The 12,719-nt window shown below is 48.0% G+C and overlaps 1 protein-coding gene across 3 annotated transcripts in view; it reads right to left on the reverse strand.

Annotated features, from left to right (window-relative positions):
• Positions 1-731: 731 nt before the first annotated feature.
• The window catches only part of LOC111538332 (cytochrome c oxidase assembly factor 8), a 23,075-nt gene continuing 11,087 nt past the window's right edge, over positions 732-12,719 (reverse strand). Inside the window, exons 3-4 of one of the 3 annotated variants that reach the window (XM_026447516.1) lie at positions 3,980-4,070; positions 732-1,093 (exon numbers count right to left, since the gene is read on the reverse strand). In XM_026447516.1, coding sequence (XP_026303301.1) covers positions 988-1,093; positions 3,980-4,070 — 197 coding nt within the window. In that variant the 3' untranslated portion in view covers positions 732-987. Of the gene's footprint in view, positions 1,094-3,979; positions 4,102-12,719 lie in introns of all 3 variants that reach the window. The other 2 variants (XM_026447517.2, XM_026447518.2) reach the window with 2 other exon arrangements.

A 12,719-nucleotide genomic window follows, 5' to 3' on the forward strand; every position in this document is an offset into this window, starting at 1 on the left:
TAACACCAACAATCAAGTTAAATGTTTTGGCATGCAATAAAATTGCATTTGTTTTTTTTTTTTTTTTTCCTTTTTGTGGAGAACGGGGTCTCGCTGTATTACCCAGGCAGGTCTCGAACTCCTGGGCTCAAGCTATCCTCCCGCCTCTGCCTCCCTGAGAGCTGGGATTACAGGCGTGAGCCACCGCGCCCGGCAAAATTGCATTTGCTTTCATGTCCTCACACAGCACCGCATCCAGGATGAGCCTGTGAGGACCCACCAGCTGATGACTCACAGCGAGGGTGGTGCTGACCCCACGGCCAGCACACCGACGGCTTGGCCGTCAGCTTCCACATCATTCCCGTCAGCAGACTTTTTTTTCCAGTGAAACTTTATTAGTATTTTTATTTATTTATTTATTATTATTTTTGGATACAGAGTCTCCCTCGGTCTTCTAGGCTGGAGTGCAGTGGTGCGATCTTGGATCACTGCAACCTCCACCTCCTGGGTTCAAGCCTCTCGTGCCTCATCCTCCAGAGCAATTGGGATTACTGGTGCGTGCCAGCATGCCCAGCTAATTTTTTGTATTTTTTGTATTTGCTATGTTGTCCAGGCTGATCACGAACTCCTGACCTCAAGTGATCCGCCCGCCTTCGCCTCCCAAAGTGCTGGGATTACAGGTGTGAGCCACTGTGCCTGGCCAATATTTTTAAATAGTTCTGTTTTGAGCTGGTATAATTTGAAACACAGAAAACGGGCACCCAGTGCTTGGGCTTTATTTGACACCATGTCCGTGACAACAAGCTGGCCTAGAGCCCACATCAGCAGGCAGGCAGCCCACAGTGCCCCAGGACCCACCCTGCCCCCAAACAGGCCATGGGGCCCCTTAGGGAGATGTGGGGCTTCTCGAGCTCAGTTCCAGTTTTTCTCAGAGCTCCTGTAAAAGGAGCTCCTCTAACCAGCTGCTTCCTGTGGAAACCTGGACTCTGGCTGGGTCAGAGTGGACTCCTAGTTGTTGCTCTTCTTTTGTTTCTGTTTAAGCTTGTTCCAAATCCTTTCCAGGGCCACTTTTCCCATGAAGAAGGTGATGGCAAAATTGCGCTTGTACCAGTCTCTGTAGAGAAACAGAGGATGCACAGGTGACACGGTGGCAGGGACTGAGGCTTGGTGCCCTGGCCCAGAAGCAGCTCTTGGCTGAGGGTGAGTTCAACTGACCAGGCCTCAACTGCTTTGCCCTTTCCCCGCCCTTGTTAAAGCTAAACGAGCCACAGAGGCCAGCCTCTCCTCAGGCTGAGAGTGAGGCCCACTGGCGACCCCTGGAGCCCTCCCCAACCTTGTTTCTGGAGGCCGCCACCATCCTCCTTTGGTGTTTTTTTTGTTGTTATTTTTTCGTCTTGCTTAGTTGTCCAGGCTGGAGTACAGTGGCACAATCTTGGCTCATTGCAAACTCTGCCTCCCAGGTTTAAGTAATTCTCCTGCCTCGGCCTCTTAAGTACTCCTTCGATTTTTGCTGAAAGATCCAAGAGAGCCCTTGGAAACCCCAGGCCTAGCGAGCTGGCAGCATTCTAGGGGCGTGATGGGCCACGACCACTCTGGAGGCTTTGCATGGCAGGACAGAAAGTTCCTCTCCCCCTGCAAACCACCTTTACATCTCTACCTACTTAAGCGATGCTGTCATGAGGAGCAGTGCCCAAAGTAAATAAGCACTTCCAGGAGAGGAAAACCGGTAGCCTATGGGGATTACAGTTCTTCAAGGAAAAGCCATGTTCCATTTCACTAATACAGACAACCTGATTCTATGACATGTAAAAGCAAGCTATGCTTCTGCTGTTGCCACAGGGAAGGCAGGGGCCGGAGGTGGTGGGGGGGGCCAGGCGCCTCTAAGGCCTCATCTTGGGTAAGGCTGGTCCTCTTCACCCAAGTGCCACAGAGAAAACATGAAGCCTGTCAAGAGATTGTGCCCAGTGCAAACAAGCTACAAGTCCAAAGACCAGGAAAAGATTATACTTGCTTGTTTGAATGACTTAACTAATTCAGAGTAATGCATGACAACCTTAGAAACGGAATCCAGATATTTCAGGACTCATCTTTAGGTCAGACTGTCCCTCACTGAGTCCATCCAGCCTTTGACTGTATCTACATTTTCTTTTATTTATTAGACAGGGTCTCACTCTGTAGCCCAGGCTGGAGTGCAGTAGCGGGATCTCAGCTCACTGCAACCTCCACCTCCTGGGCTCAAGGGATCCTCCTGCCTCAGCCTCCTGCAACTGGGATTACAGGCGCACACTACCATACCCAGCTAATTTTTGTATTTTTTTGTAGAGACAGGGCTTTGTCATGTTGTCCAGGCTGGTCTCAAACTCCTCGGCTCAAGCAATCCTTGGCCTCCCAAAGTGCTGGGATTACAGGTGTGAGCTACTGTGCCTGGCCCATGTTGACATTCTTGAGGTCTGGCTTCACCTGCCCATCAGGCTTTGTAACTCTGAAACTGTTTATATATATATATGTTATTTTTTATTTTTATTACTTATTTATTTATTTATTGAGACAGGGTCTTACTCTGTCTGTCATCCAGGCTGGGATGCAGTGGCTGGATCTCGGCTCACTGTAGCCTTAACCTACTGGGTTCAAGTGGTCCTCCTAGTTCAGCCTTACAAGTAGCTCGGACTACAGGCACACGCCGCCATGCCTGGCTAATTTTGTAGAGATGGGGTTTCACTAAGTAGCCCAGGCTGGTCTTGAACTCCTGGACTCAAGTGATCTACCCACCTTGGCCTCCCAAAGTCATAGGATTATAGGTGTGAAGCACTGGATCCAACCTACACATATTTTAAAGCAAACCTCAGATATCATGTCCTATTAATTTCACCTGCAAATACAGGTCATTATTTATCTGTAACCAGCTAAAACCCTTTTTTTTTTTTTTTTTTTTTGAGACGGAGTTTTGTTCTCATTGCCCAGGCTGGAGTGCAATGGCATGATCTCAGCTCACTGCAGCCCCCACTTTCCAGGTTCAAGCGATTCTCCTGCCTCAGCCTCCCGAGCAGCTGGGATTACAGGCATGTGCCACCACACCTGAGTAATTTTGTATTTTTAGTAGAGACGGAGTTTCTCCATGTTGGTCAGGCTGGTCTTGAACTCCCGACCTCAGGTGATCCGCCCACCTTGGCCTCCCAAAGTGCTGGGATTACAGGTGTGAACCACCATGCCTGGCCTTAAAAAATGGTATCTTTTTAAGCCACTGCAGTCACTTAAAAAATAAAGTTGATAGGCCGGGCACGGTGGCTCATGCCTGTAATCCCAGCACTTTGGAAGGCTGAGGTGGGCGGATCACGAGGTCAGGAGATCGAGACCATCCTGGCTAACACAGTGAAACCCTGTCTCTACTAAAAATACAAAAAATTAGCTGGGCGTGGTGGCATGCGTCTGTAGTCCCAGCTACTCAGGAGGCTAAGGCAGGAGAATGGCGTGAACCCAGGAGACGGAGCCTGCAGTGAGCGGAGACCGTGCCACTGCACTCCAGCCTGGGTGAGGGCAAGACTCTGTCTCAAAAAAAAAAAAAAAAAAAGTTAGGCCGTGCGCGGTGGCTCAAGCCTGTAATCCCAGCACTTTGGGAGGCCGAGACGGGCGGATCACGAGGTCAGGAGATCGAGACCATCCTGGCGAACACGGTGAAACCCCGTCTCTACAAAAAAAAATACAAAAAACTAGCTGGGCGAGGTGGCATGCGCCTGTAACCCCAGCTACTCGGGAGGCTGAGGCAGGAGAATGGCGTGAACCTGGGAGGCGGAGCTTGCAGTGAGCTGAGATCAGGCCACTGCACTCCAGCCTGGGCGACAGAGCGAGACTCTGTCTCAAAAAAAAAAAAAAAAAAAGTTGATAAAGGCTTGCAACTTCTACCTCTGATATTAACATGAATGTTGTTAAATTCAGGTAAGAAAACACTCCTACCTAATCTGGATGTGCTATTCAAATTTTCAGGAAAAGGGTAAACACCTACCTGTTATAATACATGTGCTTCTGAAAATTTTTGCTTAAAAATTCCTTGTAAAAGTCTGCCATTTCTTCTGCATTCAATGTTGCCTTCTGACCTGGAAGTTAATTTCAGCTTAACCATTAAGACTTAAGGAGAAAGGATAAACAAAAAAACCTATTAGAGCTAATAAGTGAGTTCAGCAAGCTTGCAGGATATATACAAGACCAATATACAAACATCAATTGTATTTCTTTTTTTTTTTTTTTTTTTTTTTTGAGACGGAGTCTCGCTCTGTCGCCCAGGCTGGAGTGCAGTGGCCGGATCTCAGCTCACTGCAAGCTCCGCCTCCTGGGTTCACGCCATTCTCCTGCCTCAGCCTCCCGAGTAGCTGGGACTACAGGCGCCCGCTAACACGCCCGGCTAATTTTTTGTATTTTAGTAGAGACGGGGTTTCACCGTGTTAGCCAGGATGGTCTCGATCTCCTGACCTTGTGATCCGCCCGTCTCGGCCTCCCAAAGTGCTGGGATTACAGGCTTGAGCCACCGCGCCCGGCCCATCAATTGTATTTCTATACACTAGCAACGAACAGTCTGAAAATGAAATTAAGAAAACAATTTTACTTATGATAGCATTGAAAATAATAAAAGATTTAGGAATAAATTTGAGAGGAGACATGTAAGATGTGTATAATGAAAAATACAAAATAGGCTAGGTGCAGTGGCTCATGCCTACAATCTTAGCACTTTGGGAGGCTGAGGTGGGAGGATCACTTGAGGTCAGGAGTTTGTGACCAGTGTGGCCAAAGTGGTGAAACCCTGTCTCTACTAAAAATACAAAAATTAGCCAAATGTGACTCACGCCTGTAATCCTAGCACTCTGGGAGGCTGAGGCGGGTGGATCACCTGAGGTCAGGAGTTTGAGACCAGCTGGGGCAACATGGTGAAACCCCGTCTCTACTAAAAATATGGGGGTAGAGGGGGTTGGTGGCAGAGGTTGCAATGAGCCGAGATCATGCCACTTCACTCCAACCTGGGCAAAAGAGTAAAACTCCAGCTCAAAAAAAAAAAAAAAAAAGAAAAGAAGAAAAAAAAAAAGTCCAGGTGCAGTAGCTGACGCCTGTAATTCCAGCACTTTAGGAGGCTGAGGCGGGCAGATCACGAGGTCAAGAGATGGAGACCATCCTGGCCAACATGGTATAACCTCGTCTCTACTACAAATACAAAAATTAGCTGGGCGTGGTGGTGTAGACCTGTGGTCCCAGCTACTCAAGAGGCTGAGCTGGAATGACTGCTTGAGACTGGGGCGGGGGGTTGAAGGTTGCAGTGGGCCAAAATCCCGCCACTGCACTCCAGCCTGGGCGACAGAGCAAGACCCTGACTCAAAAACGAAACATAAGAAAAAACAAAATATAGTAGAAATAAATGAAAGAAGATCTAAATAAATGGGAAGGCATACCATGTTCATGAGTTGGAAGACTTAATACTGTTAAAATGGCAATACTCCCCAAATTGACCTGCAGATTCAGAACAATCTGTATCAAAATCCCAGCTGGACTTTTTTTTTCTTTTTTCAGAAACTCACAAACTTAATCTCAAATTCATATGGAAATGTAAAGAACCCCAACAGCTAGAACGATCTTGACCAAAGATGAACAAAGTTGGAAGACTCACAGTTCTCAGTTTCAAAACTTACTACAAAACAACAGTCATCAAGGCAGTATGGTACTGGCATAAGGACAGGCACACAGATCAATGCAACAGAACTCTGAATCTAGAAATAAACCCAAACATTTATGGGCAAGTGATTTTCACTGAGGGTGCCAGGACAATTCAACGAGGGAAGGAACAGTGTTTTTAATAAATAGTGCTGGGACAACTGGATGACCACATGCAAAAGAATAAGTTGAACCTCTACCGCACACCATAAACAAAAATTAACTCAAGGTAGATAAAAAAAATCTAAACATAGGAGCTAAAACTATAGAAGAAAAACTCTTAAAACAGATGCAACTCTTCATCACCTCAAATTAAGTAAAATTTGTTAGACATGACACCTAAAACACAAGCAAAGATAGATAGATAAACTGGATTTCATCAAAATGAAAAACTTTTGTCTTCAAAGGACACTATCAAGAAAATGAAAAGGATTAGCCAGGCGTGGTGGTGCATGCCTATAATCTCAGCTACTTGGGAGGCTGAGGCAGGAGGATCACTTGGGACCAGGAGTTTGGGACCAGGATTTCAAGACCAGCCTGGGCAACAAAATAAGACCTCATCTCTCCAAAAAGTAAAAAAATTAGCCAGGTACGGTGGCACATGCCTGTAGTCCTGGCTACTCAGGAGGCCGAGGAAGGAGGCTCACCTGAGCCCAGGAATTCAAGGTTGCAACGAGGCATGATCATACCACGGCCCCTCCAGCCTGGGCAAGAGCCAGACCCTGTCTCGTAAAAAAAAAAAAAAAAAAAAAAAATGCCGGGCACGGTGGCTCATGCCTATAATTCCAGCACTTTGGGAGGCTGAGGTGGGCAGATCACCTGAGGTCGGCAGTTCGAGACCAGCCTGATCAACATGGAGAAACCCCATCTCTACTAAAAATACAAAATTAGCCAGGTGTGGTGGCGCATGCCTGTAATCCCAGCTACTAGGGAGGTTGAGGCAGGAGAATCACTTGAACCTGGGAGGCGGAGGTTGCGGTGAGCCGAGATCGCGCCATTGCACTCCGGCCTGGGCAACAATGAAACTCCGTCTCAAAAAAAAAAAAAAAAAAAGGCTGGGGCACAGTGGCTCACGCCTATAATCCCAGCACTTTGGGAGGATGAGGTGGGCGGATCACCTGAGGTCAGGAGTTCGAGACCAGCCTGGCCAACATGCTGAAACCCCATCTCTACTAAAAATACAAAAATTAGCCGGGCATGGTAGCAGGCACCTGTAATCCCAGCTACTCAGGAGGCTGAGGTAGGAGAATTGCTTGAATTCAGGACATGGAGGTTGCAGTGAGCTGAGATCGTGCCATTGCACTCCAGCCTGGGCAACAAGAGCAAAACTCCATCTCCAAAAAAAAAAAAAAAAAAAAAAAAAAGAACCAGGCCGGGCATGGTGGCTCACGCCTGTAATCCCAGCACTTTGGGAGGCCGAGGCAGGTGGATCACAAGGTCAAGAGATCAAGACCATCCTGGCCAACATGGTGAAACCCCTGTCTCCACTAAAAGTACAAAAATTAGCTGGGTGTAGTGGCACGTGTCTGTAGTCCCAGCTACTTGGGAGGCTGAGGCAGGAGAACTGCTTGAACCCGGGAGGCAGAGGTTGCAGTGAGCTGAGATCACGCCACTGCACTCCAGCCTGGCAACAGAGCAAGACTCTGTTTCAAAAAAAAAAAAAAAAAAGAGAAAAAACCTACAGAATGGGAGAAAAACATTCACTAATCATCCATCTAATAAGGGTCTATTATTGAGAATATGTAAATAACCTTTTTTTTTTTTTGAGACGGAGTTTCGCTTTGTTGCCTAGGCTGGAGTGCAATGGCACGATCTTGGCCCACCACAACCTCCACCTCCTGGGTTCAAGCAATTCTCCTGCCTCAGCCTCCCAAGTAGCTGGGATTGCAGGCATGCGCCACCATGCCCAGTTAAGTTTTTGTATTTTTAGTAGAGACGGGTTTCTCCATGTTGGTCAGGCTCGTCTCGAACTCCCAACCTCAGGTGACCCACCCGCGTTGGCCTCCCAAAGTGCTGGGATTAGAGGCATGAACCACCTTGCCCGGCCAAGAGCTCTTTTATCTCAAAAACAAAAAGACAAATCATCCAATTTTATTTCATATTTATTAATTATTTATTTGAAGACAGAGTCTTGCTCTGTCGCCCAGGCTGGAGTGCAGTGGTGCGATCTCAGCTCACTGCAACCTCTGCCTCCTGGGTTCAAGCGATTCTCCTGCCTCAGCCTCCTGAGTAGCTGGGATTACAGGTGCGCACCACCACAATTGGCTAATTTTTGTATTTCTAGTAGAGACGGGGTTTCACCACATTGGTCAGACTGGTCTTGAACACCTGACTTTGTGATCTGCCCATCTCAGCCTCCCAAAGTGCTGGGATTACAGGTGTGAGCCACCGCACTTGGCCAAATCATCCACTTTTAAAATGGGCAAAGGATTTAAACAGGAATTTCTCCAAAGATGATACACGAATAACCAATAAGCACATGACAAGATGCTCAACACCATCAGAAAATCAGAAAGACAATGGCATGCCACGCCACGCCCACTGGGATAGCTGTTATTAAAACACACAGACAATAACAAGTGTTGACAAGGATGTAGAGAAATTAGAAGCCTCATACATTGCTGGTGGAAAGGAAAACATAGGTCAGGCCACTCTGAAAAACAGCTTGGTAATTCCTGAGAAAGTTAAACATAGAGTACATTATCATAAGACCCATGTGGCATCATAGAGAGATATTTCGTCTTTGTCCCCTGTTCCTGACACAGAGCTCCTGAAACCTCAGAATCTCCTGAGTGATTAAGGGTGACAGGAGCTGCTCCTGTTCCAATGGGGCAGCTCTGGTGAGCTCCTGCACAGCTTCGGGATGGGGGCCGGAAAGACCAAGCCTTGATTGGAAGCTCAAAACTTTCAGTTTTGGGGAAAGGAGAGGGGATGGAGATTGAGCAAATTACCAATGGACAATGATTTGATCAATCATGCCTACCTAATGAGACCTCCATAAAAATCCCTAAACCATGGGGTTCAAAGAGCTTCCAGGCTACTGAACATATTGAGGTGCTGGGAAGAGGTCAGGCACAGTGGCTCATGCCTGTTATCCCAGTGCTTTGTGGGGCCGAGGGATGGTTGCTTGAGCCCAGAAGGCTGACCCTGCAGTGAGCCATGATCATGCCACTGCACTCAGCCTGGGCAAGAGAGTGAGACCCTGTTCAAACAAAAGGTGCTGGGAGGATGGCATGCCCAGAGAGGGCACGGGGGCTCTGCATGCCCCCCATACCTCGCCCTGTGCATCTCTGCTATCTGGCTGTCCCTGAGTTGTATCCTTTATAATAAACTGCTAAAAGTAAAGCACCTTTCTGAATGTTGTGATCCATTCTAGCAAATTATCAACCCTGCGGAGGGGGTCATAGTCTGATTTATAGCCTGTCAGTCAGAGGGACAAGTGGCCCAGGACTGGCAACTGGCAAAGGATTTAAACAGGAATTTCTCCAAAGAGAAAGACTGCCTCAGTGGAGGCAACCTTGTGGGACGGAATCTTTAACCTGTGGCATCAGACATGAACTCCAAGTAGACAATGTCAGAATGGAACTGAATTGCTGGACACCTATAGCTGGTGTTGAAGAGTTGGAGAAGTGGAATTAGAGAAGCCACCAGGTATTTGGTCTCAGGAGGAAAAAAGGCTCTTTTTCTTTTTTTTTGAGATGGAGTCTCGCTCTGTCGTCCAGGCTGGAGTGCAGTGGCACAAACTCGGCTCACTGCAACCTCCGCTTCCCAGGTTCAGGCAATTCTCCTGCCTCAGCCTCCTGTGTAGCTGGGATTACAGGCGCCTGCCACCATGCCTGGCTAATTTTTGTATTTTTAGTAGAGATGGGATTTCACCATGCTGATCAGGCTGGTCTCGAACTCCTGACCTCAGATGATCCGCCTGCCTCAGCCTCCCAAAGTGTTGGGATTACAGGCATGAGCCATTGCGCCTGGCGACCTTTTTTTTTTTTTTTTTACAGAGTCTCGCTGTCTTCCAGGCTGGAGTGCACTGGCTCAATTTCAGCTCACTGCAACCTCCACCTCCCGGGTTCCAGCGATTCTCCTGCTTCAGCCTCCTGAGTAGCTGGGATTGCAGGTGCCCACCATCACGCCCAACTACTTTTTTGTATTTTTAGTAGAGATGGGGTTTCACCCTGTTGGCCAGGCTGGTCTTGAACTCCTGACCTCAAGTGATCTGCCCACCTCGGCCTCTCAAAGAGCTAGGATTACAGGCATGAGCCACTGCGCCAGGCCAAAAAGACTTAACTCAGCAATTCACCTGTAGCTATATACACGATTATTCACAGTAGCATAATTCCTAATAGCCAAAGGGGAGAAATAATCCAAATGTTCATCAACTAATAAGTGGATAAACAAAACATGGTATATCCGTATAGAATATTATACAGTCATAAAAAAATCTCCAGAGTACTAATACATGATACAACATATGTAAATCTTGAAAACATTATGAACTTAAGTGAAAAAAGGCAGACACAAAAGACCACATATTGTATGTTTCCATTTATCTGGAAATGTTCAGAATAGGCAAATCCAGAGATAGAAAGTGGGCTGCCGGGGTTAGGTGAGGCAGGAACTGAGACTGGCTGCTAATGGGTATGGGGTTTCTTTTTGAGGTGATGAAAATGTTTAGAATTAGTGACGTAGTTGGCCGGGCGCGGTGGCTCAAGCCTGTAATCCCAGCACTTTGGGAGGCCGAGACGGGCGGATCACGAGGTCAGGAGATTGAGACCATCCTGGCTAACACGGTGAAACCCCGTCTCTACTAAAAATACAAAAAAAAAACTAGCCGGGCGAGGTGGCAGGTGCCTGTAGTCCCAGCTACTTGGGAGGCTAAGGGAGGAGAATGGCATAAACCCGGGAGGCGGAGCTTGCAGTGAGCTGAGATCCCGCCTCAAAAAAAAAAAAAAAAAAAGAATTAGTGATGTAGTTGTACAATCTTGTAACTACTAAAAGCCACGGAATTACAGTTCAAAAGGGTGAATTTAGGCAGGGGACTAAAAGCCACGGAATTACAGTTCAAAAGGGTGAATTTAGGCAAGGAGACTCCATCTCAAAAAAAAAAAAAAAGGGCAGGGTGAATTTTATGGTATGTGAATTGTACATAAAGGTCACAGCCATAACTCGTTTCTTCACAAGTGATTAAGACCCAGGCAGGTATCTATACCATGCACAGTGAGTGACGTGTTTCGTCACGGACACTCCAGTACTTCCTGCAGATTCTATGGAGGAACTGTGAGCCACTGCTGCAGGGGAATGAAATGTATCCTACTGTGAGTCACTGCAACTGGAATGAAATGTATCCTATTGTGAGCCACCGTTACATGGGAATGAAATGTATCCTAACTTGAATGCATCCTAGGTTAACAGGCTGCCCATTCCTGGGACAGGTCCTGGCCTGACTACTCCATTCCCGCGTGCTGGTGGGGCTGTTAACACAGGAGGACCAGTGCGGCTTGCCTCTGTGGCACTCCCAGGGCGGTGGCCACGCTCAGGCTCACCCACACGCAAGAGAGGTAGAAAGGCCACAGGGCAGGACCCACAGCCCTATGAGTGGGCGGGGAGTGGCAGGGCTGACCTGAAGTAGGGTCCCCAGAGCAGCCCAGGGGCCAGTCTCATGCCCCCCAGCTATGGCTCAGGGACCAGGGAATGAAACCACATCAAGGGTGGCAGGTGCAGGAGGAGCACTCTGGCTTAGAAGCCCCAGTCCCCGAAGAGGAAATGAGATCTCTTATAAGAGCGCTGGGCTCTGGCTCAGGGGCTCCTGCTGGAGAGCACTTCCCGTGCAGAGGCGCAGGGACCATGCTCGGCTTCCATCCGGGGTGCCCTCTAGCCTCCCTGGCAGACTGCTTCCCCTGAAGGCGCCACCTCCAGCAGAGTGCACACCATCGTGTGGCACAGCTGATGCTGACGCTCCGGCCCACAGGGGAGCGGGCAAGGGGGCCAAGGGTATGATTCCACCCTCCCTCCTATGGAGCGGGGAAGGTGTCTGGCAACACCTTTATTCACACAGACAAAAACACTCAGACGGCACAAGCATGGCTTGCCCCTAGCCACACAGCAGACAGAGGACGAGAGCCACGTCTCCTCTGGCCACTCGGACAGGTCTAGTGCCACCGGAATGAAGAGCAGTTGAACTCGACGGCCCTCTGCTCTGCTTTTCACCTCAGTGCTGCCATTTCCTATGTAATCTGGGGCTATTTCATTTTCTTCTGTGCCTCGGTTTACTCAACTGTGTAAGGGAGATGGCGAGAGCACAGCAGTCCCCTCCATCCATGGTTTTGCCTTCCATGGTTTCAGTTACCATGAGGTCAAGTGGAGTCTGAAAATATTAAATGGAAAGTTCCAGAAATGAACAATTCGTAAGTTTTGAACTGCATGCTGTTCTGAGTAGCGTGATGAAACCTCCCAATGTCCTGCTCCGACCCGCCCAGGAGGTGACTCCTCCCTCTGTCCAGCACACTCATGGTGTAGACGCTCCCCACTCTAAGTGAGTCACTCAGCAGCCGTCTTGGTGATCAGACCCACTGTCACCATACAGCAGTGCTTGTGTCTGAATAACCCTTATTTACTTGGTAATTGTCGCAAAGCACAAGATTTGAGATGCTGGCATATTGTTATACTTGTTTTATTAGTTATCATTCCTAGTCTCTCGTTGTGCCTAATTTATAAATTAAACTTTATCACAGCTATAAATGAAAACTTGTCCCTTGGTATCGATAGGAGATTGGTTCCAGAACTACCACAGATACCAACATTTCAGGATGCTCAAATCTTTTATATAAAATGGTATAATAGGTTGGGTGCAGTGGCTCACGCCTGTAATCCCAGCACTTTGGGAGGCCGGGATGGACGGATCACCTGAGTTCGGGAGTTTGAGAACAGCCTGACCAAAATGAAGAAACTCCATCCCTACTAAAAATACAAAAAAAAAAAAAAAAAAAAAAATTAGCCGGACGAGGTGGCGGGCACCTGAAGTCCCAGCTACTTGGGAGGCTGAGGCAGGA

Source organism: Piliocolobus tephrosceles, chromosome 6 (assembly GCF_002776525.5).
Source record: "Piliocolobus tephrosceles isolate RC106 chromosome 6, ASM277652v3, whole genome shotgun sequence".
Lineage (NCBI taxonomy): Eukaryota > Metazoa > Chordata > Mammalia > Primates > Cercopithecidae > Piliocolobus > Piliocolobus tephrosceles.